Source organism: Aricia agestis, chromosome 2, assembly GCF_905147365.1.
Source record: "Aricia agestis chromosome 2, ilAriAges1.1, whole genome shotgun sequence".
Lineage (NCBI taxonomy): Eukaryota > Metazoa > Arthropoda > Insecta > Lepidoptera > Lycaenidae > Aricia > Aricia agestis.
In genome coordinates this window covers 24,740,004-24,760,352 of record NC_056407.1, presented here as the reverse complement: position 1 = coordinate 24,760,352, position 20,349 = coordinate 24,740,004, and the positions used below count along the sequence as shown (strand labels likewise).

The 20,349-nt window shown below is 35.7% G+C and overlaps 1 protein-coding gene across 2 annotated transcripts in view; it reads right to left on the bottom strand.

The window, feature by feature from the left end:
- Window positions 1-1,165: 1,165 nt before the first annotated feature.
- The window catches only part of LOC121737771 (NF-kappa-B inhibitor cactus-like), a 32,399-nt gene continuing 13,215 nt past the window's right edge, over window positions 1,166-20,349 (bottom strand). The window contains exons 3-5 of one of the 2 annotated variants that reach the window (XM_042129476.1): window positions 8,478-8,566; window positions 7,552-7,768; window positions 1,166-1,561 (exon numbers count right to left, since the gene is read on the bottom strand). In XM_042129476.1, coding sequence (XP_041985410.1) covers window positions 1,551-1,561; window positions 7,552-7,768; window positions 8,478-8,566 — 317 coding nt within the window. In that variant the 3' untranslated portion in view covers window positions 1,166-1,550. The remainder of the gene's footprint in view (window positions 1,562-7,551; window positions 7,769-8,477; window positions 8,567-20,349) is intronic. The other variant, XM_042129469.1, reaches the window with a different exon arrangement.

Here is a 20,349-nt window from a genome sequence, read left to right as displayed (position 1 = left end):
TCTTTTTTACTGGAAAGGCAATAAATATTTTCAATTCTACAACACATCATTAACAACATACTATCGCTACATTTACAACAATATTCTTAAAATTAAACAGACACAATACAATAATATACATCATATAGGAAGACATATTATTATGAGTACTTAACAATTTTTTTAATAAAAATATACTTTTATATTTACAGAAAATATTGCAAAATTAAGTAAATTGGTAGATGAAAAATGCGCAATACATTACATACTAAATACACAATGTGAATTATTATGATAATTATATTAATATAATGTACCGTAGAAATTCGAAATTTTAATACAGACTTTCAACACACAATATGAAACCACCAATCAACAAAAACATCATAATATAAATGTTATTATCAAAAATGCTATTAGGTTATACGGCCTTATGGAGTTGCGTTATAGAGTAAGAGCCTGCGACGGCCAGACCTTCCTCAGATTCGTAAAGCTTAAAGTTTACCTGTTTGAGGCCTTTACAGAGATAAGAACGACCAGCAACTATGGAGTTAGGTAAACTTGTCTGGCATTCGCAGGCTCTTGGTCGATTACGCGGCAGTGATTTTAATTGTCACTGACATGTCACGCATTTACCGATAACGTTGCTGTTGGTCGTCAACGTCATGTGCTGCTCCATTAAAAAAGTCGAATTCGAATAGCATTCCAATCTGATACTATAAATACATTCCGAATATAAATCTGCCTAATCCTAAATTACCAATAATGGGTACAATATTAACAAATTAAAATATTCGGCCGCCAATAATATGGGGTATTTTGTCATTGTTTAACAGAAATAAAAATACAACTTATCAGTCGACCGTACGATAAAATAATGAGAATAATATAAAATAGTTCTAGTAAAGTAAGTAGTTTTTACATTCTGTCAAGGCTAGAAGACATTAAAATAGCTAGCCATCACTTTTAAAAGGCACTTAAATCATGAAGAACTTTAAATGGAAGTGAACAATACTAAATAAATACCGATATATAGGGTAATATCCTTTCAAACCTGATAACGAGTTGTTCATCTCTTTTATTAAAATAAATAAGAGAGAGACAACAATATAATAATTATATGTACATGAAAATAATTCAACGCAATATACATTAAATATTCTAGCTATTTTTGTTTCTTCTTTAGAAGCATTGCCTATTCTCAAATTTAAAAACCTCTTAGTTTTTATTGTATTGAACACGACCAGTAGTGACTACAAAAAAAATATTATAATATGCGGGTCCTGAAATTTGAGTACTCCTCAATAACTTAAAAAAAATGCGAGTAGAAGGGCATTTGCATCAATTTAGAGTGTTTTTTTCTTGCCTGTCCGCGGCGAATTTAGGCGGAGTGGAGTATCATGATTCATGAGACATGGAGTCTGACAGCACCTGTCACTGTCACGGGTGACTTTGACAGCGGCTGTCATCAGGACGTTCACAGCACCTGTCATCATCAGGCAACGTTTACGAGGTTTTGGCTCTGAATTTCCTGGCGAATTCTGTCCATCAGGCTGTCGGTGTCGCTATCGCTATCGTACATCTGTAAAAAAAAAGAAAAAAATACATAATAATTAATATATCACTACATAGTATAAAACAAAGTCGCTTTTTTCCCCTATGTCCCTTTGTTTCCTTTAACCTTATAAAACTACGCTAAAACTAACTACTATGCGGTTTTTTTAAATAGATAGAGTGATTAAAGAGGAAGGTTTATAAGTAGGGCCCGGATTTATATTATGTAAATACATATTTTTATTTTACGCGATTTTCGGCCTAGAATGTGTTTTTTACATGAATTATCATGTTTAGACCGTGAAAACCGAAGTTTTATTTTACATATTTTTCCATATTTTAGGGTTTTACAAAGATAAGTCCATATTTTGCAAGAAAATGTCACAATCGTCTATATTTTCACAAAAATACAAAAAAAATACGTTCCCGCCACCATGCGGCTGCGTATTTCGTTCCTCTCGCGTTTTATCGTCGTATTTTGTTTCCAAAGATTATTGAAGAAATAGAAACTAAAGTTTCAGATGCTAAAGGTCATGTTGCTGAGTGCTGACACGGCTAAACAAAAACTGAAGTATGTTTCGGTCTTCGGATAAAATAAATGATTTTTAAAGTAATAGGTACACAAAAAAAAACAAAATTCTGTGCCGATTTTTGATGTCTGACGCATGCAACCATCACGTCATGTAACGTGCAGAGATCATTTAGCCAATATTAAGCGGACCCATTATTTTCTATAATAAAGAGTTATTCCAAAACCAATTATGCTTTCTGGCATTATAGCTATGCCATTATATAAATATGCTGGCTAGCATAGCATATTTCTGGCCTCTATATCTTTGTTAACTGTCACGAGTGACTCTTTTCATACCTACACTAAAAGATTCTTTAATTATTGTAATTTTGTAGTCCATATTTTTTGCATATTTTCGATTTTTTACTCTTTAGTTTTTTTAGTATTTTATGTAGGTACTTACATATTTTGGATTTTTTAATACATATTTTTCCGGGCCCTATTTATAAGTATAATAACATTTATTAAATATTGGAGAAATAATGTTATTATTTTTGTGGTTTCTAGTGTGATGTAGTAAATAATTACATTTTTTCTACTTAAATTGCAAACGCAGGCTGAACCCTACCCGATTTATCAAAATAATGTACTAAGTATTGTACACTATGAAAAGGTCTACAGAAAACTTCGCCATGGTATACTATACAGGGTGCAAATAAACCTTCCTGCCAAATTTTTTCCAGGGCTTTGGTATCATTAGGAGAGTCTATTTAACAAAAAAAAATTGGGTGTTTTTTTTTTTCAATGACATATTTTATCCCATTTAAAATCGTTGCAGAACGGCCACTCGTGGCGCGGGGGAATGGGCGGGAGTTACGCGGGGGGTGAGGCGCGCGCGGGGGCACGTCACGCGCAGCCGACGCGTCGTGTCCATTAATTATTGTTTTTTAGGATAACTTTCGGAAGCTTTTTCTCAACATTTTAGTACTGAGTGATTATAAAAGAAAAAATACGTGTATTTTTATTTTTAACAAGGATCAATATCAAAATTTGGCATGAAGGTTTAATTGCACCCTGTATACAGTGTGTAACAAAAATAAGTGATAATACTTTAGGGTGTGTACGTGTTCCTTGTATAGAGTTCACTGTGAAAGTAGCAGCGCTGAACGACCAACATTTTTTTTCACTTTTGTATGGGGAAACTCGTGACGCTCGGACTCTTGCCCATACAAAAGTGAAAAAAATTTTTCGTCTTTCAGAGCTGCTACTTTCACAGTGAACTCTCTACAAGGAACACGCACACACCCTAAAGTATTATCACTTATTTTCGTTACACACTGTATATCTACATCTTATGGATATCCCACAATAACATTGTTTTGTCATTTACTTTTAACTTCAAATAATGGCTTATTTTCGAAGCGATTTTAACCAATACGCCAATAATCCTTATTCAAGTAAATACTTTAAATACATAATTGATTTATTATAGATCTATATGGCCCTACATCATATGATTTAAATGAATATTTTCGAAGATATTACAGATTTAAAAACCGGCCAAGTGCGTGTCGGTCCACGCGCAATATATGGTTCCGTAGTACCGCTAGTTATTTTTTAATTTTTGTATGGACAATGAATATACATTTGTAACGTGTTTTACACTAATAACAACATCATCTCAACACGAAAAGTTGCTTTATATTTCGCCGAATACATTTTTTTTTAGTTGATCGACTATTACTCAATAACTTATGAAGTCTTCTTAGCCATGATAGTTTTCCTTTAATTTATCCTCCCGTTAATTTTTTCACATTTCCAGAAGCAACCGTTTAGCTGTTAGAAGGGGGGACACTGGTCTCTAACGATTTTCCCACTTTTAAACTTAATATTTCACAAACGGATCCCTACATCGAAAAATTATGTATGAATACTCATAATGTTTTTTTAAAAACCTATTAAACGACACCCCACACGATGGGGTGGACGCGAAAAAAAATAATCATCCCCGCTTGATGTGTAGGGATTTAGGGAAGGTACCATAAAAATATATTTTTTTAAGATTTCATGTACCATTTGGTCGGCATCATTAATATGTGCATTCTTGCCAAATTACAGCTTTGTAGGTCTTATAGTATCTGAGCAAAACCACGGACAGACAGACAGACATAAAGACTGACAGACAGACGGACAGACAGACGGACAGACGGACGGACAGACGGACGGACAGACGGACGGACAGACCGAAACTATAAGGGTTCCTTGTTGACTACGGAGCCCTAAAAATTACGGGACGTAGCTTTTGCCGCGGTACCGACCAATGCGGGCCACGGGTAGTAATGAACATAAATCAAAACTACTGAATCGATTTTAATCATTTTTTCAGTAAATGACATAGGCTATTATACATTTTATACCCGTGCGAAGCCGGGGCGGGTCGCTAGTGTATAGTAAAAAGAAAAAAATATGTTAACCGTGTACAGGTATGAGGCAGGTGTTATTTTTCTTTGTTTTCTAATTATTATTGTTAAAAGTGTTATAATATACGTGAATAATATTATAACAATTCTTTTAATTCTACGAAGACTTTATTATGCAAAATTATTTTTAAATGCATACACAATTGAATTTTAGGAAACTGGACGTCATACGAAATTCAAGGTGTAATAATAATAATTAGCATAAAACGCTTAGCATCCATATAAATAATTGATAGTCTGAATTTTGTATATTTGAGTCAAGACAATTTACAAAATTGCATTTTAAAATTAATTTTATTTAAAACTAAATCAATTTTAATATTGTTAGTTATTACTAATGAATAATATTGGACAATAAAGCAATTACAATAATATGTATTATAATATTAATGTTATTTCACATGAATGTACAGTTTGTGAGGTTTTGTACATAAGTTTTCAGCAGCATCATTTACAGGTAATCTGTTAGATGTTAATCACTAGCACTCATAATTCGTGAATAATAAAAAAAATCCTGTCAAAGAACCTCAGAAACCTGTCGGCTGTCACTAATATTTTGGTCGTTTTTTTTTTTGCTTTTGGCACTGACACCGGGGGTGTACTTTGCCACATACAAAGGTAGCCAGTCTTCTTCATAATAATTTTCATCAACGTTTTCTAGCCAAAGTCTAAGTAAAAGTCAAAGCAGTCAAGTTGGTCATTTTAGTAAAGTTGTAGACGCTTTACTAAACCTTTCGATGGAGTTTTGGAGGGAACATAAAAAAGTATGTTTCTGGAAGTTGCAGCATTTGCCTACACTTGTGCACGATAACGAATATATATATATATATATATATATATATATATATATATATATATATATATATATATATATATATATATATATATATATATATATATATATATATATATATATATATATATATATATATATATATATATATATATATATATATATATAATGGTTAATATTTTATCAATATTACACATCCCACCAAAAACATACCTGTTAAAATGGGGCCTAGTTCCTATCGGCAAATTTTTGGCCTAAAAAAAGAATTGAAATCAATGATATTGTATGAAAAACTCAAAGCAGATATGTTACTACCGCGCGCGTTGTGAAGATTCAAATACGGCCCAATTGGGTCGTCTGTTGTTTAGTCTGCATCGAGCGCAGTCACGAACGTGTCGCGTCTTGTCTTACCTAAATAAATTGAAAATGCCGTCGTGTGTGTTTCGAAAATGTACCAATTATGACTCGAAAGTAAACAAAACACATGGAATCTCTTACCACATGTCTTGTATGTAATAAATACCTCGATTGTTTAAATTTTCAATTATTTTTTCGAACAATCTAGAAAAACTGAATTTCCGTCATAGCTCAGGCGAAGAAAGAGACAGCGATATTAGATCATTGCGCTGCAGTTAGTGCAGACTCGCCATATGACTGTTAAATCGTGACTTAAATGCCTACAATTGCAGTTTATTTGTATTCTATTTTATACGCTATGCGATATTAGGTAAGAAAATATACAAAAAATTTCAAAGAGAAAAAAAAGTAAAAAAATTAAATATTTTTGAAGGTATACATATAATTTGAATTTTATGTAGTATATTCCATTATTAATTATTTCGATGTTAAAATTTTCAATAAATAAAATTAACTCTTACATAAGTTATTTCATTTCTTACCTACTAATACTTTTGTATCAAGTGTCTACTCTACGGCTATTTATGTTACTCTCCACGCACAAGAAACTTTGCAGTTCGACGTTTAAAAAGAGAACTGTCTCTTTTACGTAAATGGCATTTCGTATCTTTTGTTTCACTTAACTGTCAAAAGGGTATGAAGATTTTTGTATATGTATATGTATATTTTTTTTCAAGAAACCATACCTATTTTTTTTTATTTTTGTGCCACGTCCGATATAAGTTATGTATTAAGTATTATGTTATTTACAATACTTTTATTATAATTTAGTTTTTTTTTATTTAATCATAATGACATTGTAATTTTCCATCTTTTTGGTAAAAGATGGCCCCGTGCGAGTTTCTTACGCCGGTTCTTCTCGCCGGGTTAGTTCCCGAACCGGCGGTAGGCCCCAGTAGCATCTACGTTCGGAAAGTGTTTGAAAAAACCTATTCTGAATAAAAAATTTTGACTTTGACTTTACTTTCGATAGATGCCTCATTGTATCACTGGTACATAAGATTTTTTATCTAAAGTTCGTAGATGAACCGACTCACATATAACCGATTTCTTAAATTTCTTAATTAACCCCCGACAAAAAAGAGGGGTGTTATAAGTTTGACGTGTCTGTCTGTTTGTCTGTCTGTTTGTCTGTCTGTGTGTGTATCTGTCCGTGGCATCGTAGCATCCAAACGGGTGGGCCGATTTTGATCTAGTATTTTTTTGTTTGAAAGCTGACAGGATCGAGAGTGTTCTTAGCTATAATTCATTATCATCAGACTGTGTCTTAATTCATTTTACTGAGTATTTACTCTGGTCCGAGTAAATATTAGTGCAGTGCTTACCCATCCCTAGTCACTCCCACCCTACACCTTCCGTGTATTCCCGTGTACAGCATGCGTAGCGTGGGCTGCGTGGCCAGCGTTGAGCTACGTGTGCACCATATTCGAGCAAGCTACGTGAGTCAATTCGTGCGTAGCGTGTCCGTGGGTTGCAGTGGACACAGTCACATAATATATTTTCTTGCAAAGCGAAGCTTGACGCACGTGCGTAGTCTCTCCGTGCGCTGCGGAGGAATGGCGCCTTTCGAGTTATAGTCGATCAACTAAAAAAATGTATTCGGCGAAGTATATAGGAACTTTTCGTTCAAATTCCTTTGAACGTAACTGAGATGATGTTGTTAGTAGTGTAAAACACGTTATAAATGTACATTCATTGACCATACAAAAATTATCAAAAACTAGCGGTACTACGGAACCCTATATATATTGCGCGTGGCCCGACACGCACTTAGCCAGTTTTTGACTGTTCTCCCTTTAACTGCAGAAGCGTTCTACCTACATCGTCCTCCTCGTCGGAATCGTCGTCGGAATCTTCCGAGGCACCAAACAACGCATGCAGCTTGGTCCTCTTCGCCAGACGACGCGGTGTGCGGCCCCCGTAGTCGGCCGTGCTGCTATCGAGGCTGCTGCACCGCTCCAGCAGCCACTTCGTCATGGTTTTGTCGCCGCGTCTGACCGCGATGTGCAGAGCCGTGGACCCGGCGAGACCCTCCTGCAAAATTAGAGGATTAATCAGCTAATGATTTCACGATTTAATAGTGTGCTCTCATAATTTTTATAGCGTGAAGTAGGCGACGAAGAATTTAAATAATAATTTGCCAGTTAAGGATTAGGTAGAGTGATTTGACACTTAAACTTGAGATGTGACCTAATGAATATGTAGCCATTCAGTGAGCCATAGAATTACATTGTTGACACACTAAAGAAAATATTTCATAGGAAGCTACATTATTATTAAAAACCGAGGGTTTTATGGGTGACCTCTCATTTTCTCGAATGTACGTGACAACAATACCAGGTACAAGGTTTTACAACGTACCGTACGTAGTGATGTAAATAAAAAACCCAGCCGCAATGCTATCTTATCAGCTGTTTAGACGCCGGGTTTCCCAATGATTGAGGAAACAATGACTCAAGGATGACGATCCTCACTCAATCGTCAATGGGGCTAGAATCTAGATAGTGTGGAATTGTGATTGGAAAATTTAATTGTTGGCAATGGTATTTCGAAACATTGCAAAGCCATTATTTAAAAAAAACACCAGTTAGAAGAGAGTAGTCCCTCTCTGCAGATATGTACGCTATAAATGAACGCGCTTTGCGGACGCGCGCGCACGAAGTTGGCGTGTCGTGCGCACTTTGCGGACGCGTCGCATTTTTACCTGATAATATATTTTATGCTTATAATTATTTATGCTTACCCTCGCGTTAATATCGGCTCCGTAGTTGACGAGATAACGAAGCGTATCCAAATGGCCGGCACTGGCGGCAAGATGCACGCACATTTGTCCTGAAACAATGTAAATAAACTTTTACACACACACTCGCACTTTTTTAATTTTTTTAATCCAGTAAACACTCTAGATTAAGTGCGATTATGGGACGATAAAAATATTCCACAGCTAGATAATTGGGATATTTTAATACGTCCTAAACATAATATTATGTAGAACGCATTAAAATAGCAGTAGCTACTAACCTACTGTTATGCGCTTTCTCTCACGAGACTCAACAATTATGTTTATAATCATAATTGATTTTAATTTAGTGCATTAACGGTCAAAATAATTATTACTATTAATGGGTCAATTTATTCTTCAACAGTACCTATATAATATTACAAAGTGAGAGGTCAAACATAACTCTATTCTGAAAACTATTTTTTTATGAAATGAAAACAGAAATTGCTTCATTGCGACTAATTCGAGCTACAAAAAAAGTTTCTTGAGACGTAAAAATACGTCGACTGAAATAGAAGGCCAATGATGTTCTAAAATCCGAGACATTCGCAATAGACGCCAACAATTCAAACAAAGTTATCTTGTAGACATTTGCATAATGAAATGATAACAACATAATAGTCATACAGAATGCCCACGTGATAGTGTCATTAGTTGATTACAAACGTTACTCTAGGAACTATTCAAATAAATAACAATTAGATCACCGATTATAATAAAAAAATCTTTTGGGTACTCCTCGCAATGCTGACCGATCGCACGCATTTTATAACAATAGCCTCAATTATATACCCACATAATATAGTTACGATAAAAACTTAAATACCTACACATTTTAAAACCTGACACGATTTCTCTAATATGTAACACGCAATCCATGGATAACTTTAAGCAAGATAGCGGTCCCAGTTAAAAAATACATAAAATTCATAATAGTTTACACTGCCAACAATAATATTGTTATTATAAACGAGAAAATGAGAGTTTGGATATAATCACATTATCTCTTATAGAGTCTTTCACCTTTACTACGTCTCTTCAATTGACGCATACGAGGACTCTCATTTCGTTGAAAATGAAATATTGACAAAAAATATTTTGATAATGAATAAATTAACAGCTGATAAATTAAAATTAAGTGCGTTAGTCAATAGTGGAGAATATTTAAGACATTAATTTTTTAGCTCTTCTGTTAAAATATGTTCTTTTTGCTTTTGCTTTGGGTTTTAAACCTTTAATACTTATCAATTATCATCTAAAGATGACTCGGCTGGTATGAGCGGCTTTTCATTATCTGAATTTCTATTAAATTAGCAGCTTTCATAAAATATGTAACTCGTTTTCCGATGCTGTGAACTTTCGAGCTTATTAGTTTAATTTAAATTTCGAATTCGGGGGAATTTTGTGAAATGGCGGGGGGCTTGGTCTCGGATGCAGATGTTTAAATGTATTAGGTCGGCTCGCGTCTATTTTGATCACGTCCCAAATAGCTAGAGCTGGCCCGCTGCCAACCATTTATTTTAGATTATGTGGTAATTGGTATTCCACAAAACAATTGACCTTCATTTTTAGGGTTCCGTAGCTAAATGGCAAAAAACGGAACCCTTATAGATTCGTCATATCCGTCTGTCTGTCTGTCCGTCCGTATGTCACAGCCACTTTTCTCCGAAACTATAAGAGCTATACTATTGAAACTTGGTAAGTAGATGTAGTCTGTGAACCGCTTTAAGATTTTGATACAAAAATGGAAAAATTATAAAAAAATTTAGGGGTCCCCATAGATACAACTGAAATAGAAAAAAAATTCATCTAACCTATGCGTGTGGGGTATCTATGGATAGGTCTTAAAAATCATATTGAGGTTTCTAAAATCATTTTTTTCTAACCTGAATAGTTTCCGAGAGACACTTTTCCAAAAATGTGTCCCCCCCCCCCCTCTAACTTCTAAAGTACACGATAAGTCTAAAAAAATATAATATGATGTACATTACGAGTACTACAAAAACTACCAACGAAAATTGGTTCGAACGAGATCTAGCCAGTAGTTTTTTTAATGCATCATAAATGGTAAACCTTAATTTAACTTCCATTAAATCAACTGAAATATGAAAATAAATCAAAAACCTCTTAATTTCATAAAAATAAACCTTATTGCTGCTGCGGAACCCTTAATGGGCGAGTCCAACTTACACTTGGCCGGTTTTTTTTTTGACACACGTGACACCCAGAGGAAGGCAAAATAGTTGAGTTTGTTGTAAACATGAAAAAAAACCAGCCAAGTGCGAGTTGGACTCGCCCATGAAGCAGCAGCAATAAGGTTTATTATACGCTTTTTATTAGCTTCACCTGTATGTTTGTTTGTAACCGACTTCTTTGGGCGCGATTTTTTTTGACCGACTTCCAAAAAGGAGGAGGTAATACGTTCGGCTGTATGTATCTTTTTTTTTGTATGTTCAACGATTACTCAGTCGTTTATGATCCGATTTTCAAAATAATTTTTGTGTTGTATAGGGTTTAGCTCGAATTTGGTACCATGTTCACAAAAGTGGTGATCTGATGATCCATGGGGGATCCATGAGGAATCGAGACTTGACAGCTGTCACTTAAACTATAAACACTGCTCCGTATAAAAAATTCCTTTAAAATTTAATTATTAATGATATAATTCAAATTAAAACAAGTGAAATCTATTGATACCATGCCAATTGATGTCAACTACGAGGGCTGCTATTTATGTATCCGGAACTGGCCACTTACAAGAACAATATTTAAAAAGTAATTACAACATTTGAAAATAGAACTCTTTGGTTGAAGAATACATTTTGTTTCATGTGACTGTCAATTATTTTTCCATTGTGGCGTCATTTTGAAAATTGCGTGTCTTCATTTGCCATGGATTTAACGCGTGAACATTTTCGTGCAATGATTTACTACGATTTTCGGCGTGGGCTAAATCAACAACAGTGCTTTATTCAACTCACCACAACTTTTGGAGATGAAGCACCATCAAAAACCACTGTTTATCACTGGTACAGTGAGTTTAATCGTGGGCGGTCTATGCTCACGGATGAAAATAAAGAAGGTCGCCCAAAAACAGCTGTTGTCCCACAAAATATAGATGCTGTGCGGGAACTAATAATGCGTGATCGTCATGTTACATATCGCGAGATAGAGGCGTCCTTAGGCATAAATATGACGAGCATACATAAGATATTACACGAACATTTGGCTGTAAAAAAAATATGTTCGCGTTGGATTCCGCACAACTTGACAATCGATCAAAAACGGGCTCGTGTCGATTGGTGCAAAAAAATGATAAAAAAATACAACCGTGGTACGTCAAAAGCCGTTTATAATATCTACACAGGTGATGAATCTTGGATCTATGCATATGACCCCGAAACTAAACAACAGTCAACGGTGTGGGTGTTCCAAGATGAGCCGAAACCAACAAAAGTTACTCGTGCAAAAAGTACTTTGAAGCAAATGGTCGCCTGTTTTTTTGGAAATAATGGACATGTGGCTACAGTGCCATTAGAGAATCGTAAAACGGTTAATTCTGAATGGTATACGACCATTTGTTTACCAGAAGTCTTTGAAGAAATAAGAAAGGACAACCGACAACGCAGAATCATATTACATCACGACAATGCTAGCTGTCACACCTCAGCTGAAACAACTCAGTTTTTGGAGGGTCAAAAGATCGAATTGACTGGTCATCCGCCGTACAGCCCTGATTTGGCACCTAACGATTTCTTTTTATTTCCATACGCGAAGAACAAATTACGTGGTCAACGTTTTTCGAGCCGCGAAGAGGCTGTTGATGCGTTCAAAATGCACGTTTTGGAGATACCTCAATCAGAATGGAAAAAGTGCTATGAAAATTGGTTCCAGCGTATGCAAAAGTGTGTCGATCATCGCGGCGAATATTTTGAAAAGCAATAAAACCATATTAAATGATATATGTTTGTTTCTTTTTTTAATTCCGGATACATAAATAGCAGCCCTCGTAATGTTTACTGCAAAGACGAACACACAGAAGACTCAACAAGTGACTGTGAGTAAAACAGGCTATTTGCATCGATAACACTCATTAATTGAAGGCTTAAATAATTCAAGGATAAGGTTCCCTGCCAGCCTTTACCAGATCACAGTACTAATTGTAATTAGTAATTACATAATCGTGATTAGTAATTACATGTCATCCATTTTACATAATTTTATCAAACATAGCGTGAGAAGACATATTATCAACCAGTGTCTCAAAAGTCAGCCTCATAATCTATGTTAATATTTCCTCCTACAGATTTTGTATCTTCTGAATAGCTGGAACTTGATGCTTATCATACGATCTATGATACGATCACAATAAACGTACGACCCTACTTGTATATTTTATCATAATACTAGCTATCCCGGTGAACTTCGTGTCACTTTAAAACCTTCCCTGGACTTCTACGAATATTTTAAGACTAAAATTAGTCCAATCCGTTCAGCCGTTTTCGAGTTTTAGCGTTCCATCTATCCATCCTTATATATATATAGACTAGCTGTCCCGGTGAACTTCGTATCACAATAAAACCTTCCCTGGACTTCTACGAATATTTTAAGACCAAAAATAGCCCAATCCGTTCAGCTGTTTTCGATTTATAGCGTTACTATATAATAATCTTGTACTCTCGATATACCCGTACCGAAAAAATGGCTACATTAATTCTCTGCGTACTACCGTGATGATGCAATGGAAATATTGTAAACCTATGTCAAATAAACAGTACAGTGTCATTAATTATACATGTCTTTAGGGCACGTGTACGAAGGATAAACATGTTTAGCTCGACCGGGGTTTATACGGAGGAAATAGAAAATTACTGCTACCTATGAATAATACTTCTGGAAAGGATTTGTAATGTGGTAAACAATATTACATCACGGCGGGAACGTACTGAGGATTAATCCATCAAAATTCAGAGACGGTTCAATTTATTATAATTGAAATTGTTTTGTCCGCGTGTCACTAGTAGAATTACTACGTAATGCTATGCGAGATATTAGTATTGGTACTTGTAAAATTGTGTACATAACACGTAGAGCGTGTGAGGCGCGCGCGCGCAACGGAGCTAGCGCGGGCGGCGGCGGGGGCGGGGCGAGGCGGGGCGGGGAGGTGGGGTTTTCCCAGCAATGTGACGACGCTCGCTAGTCGCCCGCAGCTGCCCTCGCCATTTATGGCAAAATATATATATATTTCACCGTTTCCGTAAACTATACGACGCGAATACCAGTTTCTCGAGAATACGAGAGGCTTCATAAGCTGATATGAATGAGATATGAATTTAAGATGAATCACATAATCTCATTGAAACCGTTCATGGGAATTCCTTAATTACTCCGCCATTATATAAAAATACCTTTAAATCTAGCGAGAATCACCTAATACCTAGCTCATCGTAACCTTCAAATCTGGAAAATTTATCTCGTTATTAATCGTTCGAGCCAACATGGATTTTCCCAAAATAAAGGAATGTACGATAACAGACGGAAGGCCTTTGACCATCAGCATCATCATCGAGTCGTTTGGCACCTTCTCGTGTTGAATAATAACAAAATTTTCATTGAAAGCGTCTTCCTCAATGCGGAAGTCAAGGAACTGTGGTCCAATACGGATGTGAGATTTTGATTTGTATAATATTGTTATTTGTATTAAACGTACTTTCAATGATTTTTAGCATGGTTTATCAATTGAGCATTTTTATTTTTGGCTAGAGCGAGCTAGCTTTTAAGTCCAGTTCTTCAAAGGTGGGACGTTTTTATAATGCAGTAAATCATCATTGTAACTACCCACTCTTCTGGTTTCCACATTGAAAATGGTGATTTTGCATGGTTAAAATTGTTTATTAAATCTGCTCTACCAAATATTCCATCGCGCGAGCGAGCTCTGATAGTTGGAGTTATCTTTCGTGAGTGGTGATGTAGAGCACACTGCACACCATTTTCATGAAATCGATGTCAGATATCGCGTGCGGCGTGTACGTCATTAAATAGGCCAATTCGAGTTCATCGTTGGAAAATCCCTTAGAATGTGACGTTGATTCGCTGCCAAGTGCCAAGTGCCAATCTATACTAATATTATAAATACGAAAGTATCTCTGTCTGTCTGTCTGTCTGTCTGTCTCGCTTTCACGCCAAAACTACCGAACCGATTGTAATGAAATTTTGTATACAGATAGTCTAAAGCCTGAGAAAAGACATAGGCTACTTTTTTACTGGAAAAAAGGGTTGTATAAGTAATCTTTCTATAAGAGGTGGTATCATCATATACTGATCGATTTTTTTCAATTGTTATTTCTTTTTTACGTTATTTAATAAGTCAGTACTTTATATTATATACAGTGACGTAACCTTAAACCTATCAATGATAAATAGTTTATGGGTAAAGTTGTGTAATTGGGGGGCTAAATAAGCTTTAAAATTTGGCATAAAATATAAAGTTTAATTTAAAAAAAAAAAATATTATGTGCACACTGCACAGCTGTTTTGATTTAAGGTTTTGTTGATCAGGGTTTTTTCTTATAAAATCTTTTGACACCAATTTTGTTGACATCGCGCGCTATAAACTGAAGTCCACGCGGACGAAGTCGCGGGCAACAGCTAGTATTTGATAATTGAATCTCCGAGGCAGGTGTCTGATAACTGATAACACATAATTATTTTAGTTTTTTTAGCGGGGGATTCATTATTGGGTTTTTAAACTTGGGTTTTGACATTTTTTACTGTGATTACCACAAATGAGTCGATGTTTCGCGAAAAACCTACCTGATATATTGCGAACGCTCTCGGCGTGTTGTCATCGGTAATTCCAAGCTGCCCATGAGGTGCAAAGTTCTCCAACCTCGTGGGAGTCTTAATTTGTCATATGATAAACTGACGCCATGAGTGTTGGCTTACTGCCAACGGCTTTACAGAATTGGTCACGTTTTTTAGGGTTCCGTAGCCAAATGGCAAAAAACGGAACCCTTATAGATTCGTCATGTCTGTCTGTCTGTCTGTCTGTCCGTCCGTATGTCACAGCCACTTTTCTCCGAAACTATAAGAGCTATACTATTGAAACTTGGTAAGTAGATTTATTCTGTGAACCGCATTAAGATTTTGATACAAAAATGAAAAAAATATTAAAAATTTTAGGGGTCTTCTTCTGAAACAAAATTTTTTTTTTCATCTAACCTATGCGTGTGGGGTATCTATGGATAATATCATTTTTTTCTAACCTGAATAGTTTGCGAGAGAGACTCTTCCAAAGTGGTAAAATGTGCCCCCCCCCCCCTCTAACTTCTAAAGTAGGGGCATGATAATTCTAAAAAAAATATATGATGTACATTACTATAAAAACTACCAACGAAAATTGGTTTGAACGTGATCTAGCAAGTAGTTTTTTTGTACGTCATAAATAGTAAACTTCAATTTAACTTTGATTAAATCAACTGAAATATAAAAATAAATCAAAAACCTTTTAATTTCATAGAAATAAACCTTATTGCTGCTGCGGAACCCTTCATGGGCGAGTCCAACTCGCACTTGGCCGGTTTTTTTAAAGATAACCCAATTAGAGCGCGTTCACCCATCAGTGAAAGAGGTCATTATTCGATAATATGAACAAGCCTCGTGTAAACCCTTGGGTGACTCTAATTTCTGGTTCCCCCAATAGGGGTTAATAAAGGAAGAGGATTGGTATATTTCTGCCAAATATAAAATCCTTAAAGGGCTATAATTATTATATTTGCGAAATGCTAGTCTTTTAACGTTCAAAAGCTGAAAAAGCTTCATCGACCGAAGTTTTAATTACAGTTTATATAATGTCAAGCACATAATACATATTTACTATTTAAGGTTAAACCTATTTATTGCTTTATTAATACGTATAAAGCGAGAATTATATAATTGAGTAGTTTTGGAAATTCCAAACAACATTACAAAAACACCACGTAATTTTATGTTTGGCGTAGTCGTTAAGCAGAAGAACGTTTTATTCGTATTTAATTGGTATTATTTTCTTTGTATAAGATATTTGCATTTACAAAAAAAATTGCATAGTTAAACAATACCTAATGATGTAATATTTGGATTAGAGCGAACGTGGGAATTTCCGGCAATACATTCGAATCGCTTTCTCGGGGAGAAACCAAAGGTTCACTGTAAAGACACATTGTCTAAGTCTTGCGGTTTTCCTGGGTTTGGCCGAAACGCTTTTAAATTGCCGTTTGTTTTCCCCATCAATAATTGTTTTTTACGGCACTACTACTTGTTTTAGGTGTTGTGAAAGATCTAGTATTTAAAATTAAAAATGTCATCTAAGTATTAGAAATGTTTTGATTGAAATTCACCTATCTTTTCGTGTAATCCTTGGTTTTTAGGGTTCCGTACCTCAAAAGGAAAAAACGGAACCCTTATAGGATCACTTTGTTGTCCGTCTGTCCGTCCGTCCGTCTGTCAAGACCCTTTTTCTCAGGAACGCGTGGAGGTATGAAGCTGAAATTTATATCAATTACTCAGGTCTACTGTCCCTTGAAGCTGTGAAAAAATCAAACTTCTAAGCCAACGCAATCAAAAGATACAGCCGTTTATGCCGCAAATTTTCGACACTTGCAAGGGAATCAAAACCTACAGGGTGCTTCCCGTGAACTCAGAATCTTGAAATTTGGTACGAAGCAACATCTTATAGCATAGATAAAGGAAAAATTACGAAAACCATAAATTTTTAGTTACATCACATAATATTTTTTTTTTTAATAATTTTAAACTTACTACCCATTTCCTCATAAACGCGTAGAGGTATTAAATTGAAATTCATACCAAATACTCAGGTCTATAATACCTTTAAGCTGTAACAAAATCAAACTTCTATGTCAACGCAATCAAAAGAAACAGCAAGTTAAGCTGCATATTTTGAAACTCGCAAGTACTCGCAAGGGAATCAAAACCTAAAGGGTACTTCCAGTCGACCTAGAATCTTGAAATTTGGCATGAAGCAACGTTTTATAGCACACATAAAGGAAAAATTCCGAAAACCTTAAATTTTTAGTTACATTACAAAATATATATTTTTTAATAAATATAAACTTATTACTTTTTTCCTCATGAACGCGTAGAGCTATCAAGTTGAAATTCATATCAAATACTTAGATCTAAATGCCTTTAACCCGTGAAAAAAAAAAAAATCTAAGTCAACGCAAAAACGCAAAACGCAAAAGCACAACCATTGATACCGCATATTTTGAAACTCGCAACTACACGCAAGGGAATTAAAACCTAAAGACCACTTCCCGTTGACATAGAATCTCGAAATTTGGTAAGAAGCAATAGCTTACAGCACAGGTAACAGAAAAATTCCGAAAAGCTTAAAATTTTAAGTAGTTACTTTGTAAACCTTGCAGGTTTGTACGGAACCCTCGGTGCGCGAGTCCGACTCGCACTTGGCCGGTTTTTTTATTTAAGCGACAGACTGTAGGAAGCACCTTTATCCATAATTACTATAGGCGCTCGGCGGATATTCAAATGAAACAAAACTTGAAAACTTAGTGACCTCGCATAAAAACGCGACGGAACATCTGACATTAAGATGGGCAAAACCCGGGTTTTGTTCGCATAGCATGGTTCGGTCGGCGGATAACGCTGCTTTCACCTTCCCACATGTCGGGAATACCCATCGAGAGATCGACCGCCGTAGGCTGACCAATTGACTTTGGTAAAACCGACGCATGGCATGGGGTAATGACCCCATGCCATGCGTCGGTTTTACCAAAGTTTTACCAAGTTTTACCAAAGGCAATGGCCTCAAACGGATGCAAATAAAAACGATCACCTCATTCGATGCATCAGGTTCAGGCAATGACGATGATAGGACAATGGGCGGAGAATGCTATCCTTCGATCACAGATTCTTGGAAATCTATTGTTATTCTATTGTTGTCGCGGTCACCGGTGTCCTTATGGGTCTTGATAGGTTAAGGCTTAACAATTTATATCAAAACCTCAAATTACTATAGCTTCTATAAATCGCATGTTGTCATTCAGATTATGAGAACGTTTCCTTACTAAAGAAAGCGAGACCAATGAGGAAATGAACTTGTTCCATATTTAATCTGTACTAACGGCTACGTTTAAATGTCAAATCTAAGTGTGAATCGCTGTCGTAACCGTTCCTACCACACAAGGCCGGAGTGATGGGTAAAACCGTGAATGCGTTAAGTCGGTCGAAAGTCGGCCGCAAACGCGCGTTGTATAACGCTGGAAAACCCGACAAAGATCAACATTTTAACTCGCATTTTTAGATGTTTAAGGTTGTGTGAAGGGCGTATTATATAATTGTTTTTGACACCTACTTAATATTCGATGCTGGCACCGATAGACGCTTAGCATTTTGATGATTCCAAACAAAAAGTTGGCGATAGACTTTGTTGCCTCACCGCAGAGCTGGTTTGTAAAATTTAAAGTTTATTGGCCGACTATTTATCACATCTAAAATAGCATTTTGTCAACAACCAAACCTACAAATAAACATCTTAGCAGTATTGGGGTTTTCCTCGTTATTTTTTGGATTATTTGAGGGTTTTAGCGAGTTGGTAATTTTGGTTACGTTAGAATCCGTAATTTTTAGGTTTTTGGCAGCTTAGTGAAAATCCTGCACATGTCACTGGCTAGACTAGATGCGAAAACATAGAGATTTTAAATTTAGAAGTCACGAGGAGATAGAAGCGTCACGCGAACTTTGGAACACCTACATAAATAAAATACGGTCTAGAGCCCGTTCCTACTTATCTTACCTCTTTACGTTACTATCAAAATGCTCCTTATATCGTCGGAATAAATGTGTCAGAAGAAAAATAACTGACCATAGTCCATAACCATCAATGAAGTAACAAATATGGTTTTAATGAAAAGTAATGGATTTGCGTCAGTAAACTGGTTTTCCACATCAATTAGACGCTAGATCCTAGTGTTTTTTTTCTGAATGACGCCGCCATTGTTAGCTCGTGTCCTGATGAGACCTGATGGGCTCCAGAGGACAATGCCCAGATGAAGGCAAACCACATTGCATCCGTGTGTCGCTTCGGCATCCGTTATACGATCATTAAAACACTTTCTAAGCATGATTATTTTGTTACAGTATGATGAATTGCATTCACAGCGGTGCGGCGCGGCGCAAAACCTAGCGTTTGGCTCAATTGTAGATTTCTCTTTTAGTTCTTTTTTTTTTTTTGCAAGGATAACTACGTCTGCATTATTAGCTTGTTTACTTCTATCAAAAATTACTGCGTTGATGGACCCTACCTAGTGCCTAAAAAGCATAACCCTGTCTACGGGGCAGTCTTTCGAAAAGAAAGTAACATTTGAATAATTCCTAATATAATTTGTTACTATGAAACGTGGTAAGCACTGGAGTTCATCTGCAAGTTAGACAAAAACAGCTGATATGTACTTTATCACATTAAAATTATCTACAAGGCGAGGTCAAAGGGCAATTATTATTTTTTGTGTTTCTGATTACTATCAAGCTACTTGTATTGTGTGTTGTTTTTAAATTTAAATGTACAGAACTTTGTGTAATGTCCAGATTACTGAATAAACGTTTATTTATTTATTTATTACATTTGAATTAGGATTCTGTAATTTTTATATGATTGTTTATTGTGTTTTCTCATTTTGGCGCCAATTTATTTTACAATATGTATGAGTGGGGTGATCAAAAAAACCAAATCGCTGTGATTGCATCACACAAAGTAGGTATGGAGCCCAATGTCATTTTTAAATCTCTCCATACGCTTAGTAAATATTTGTGT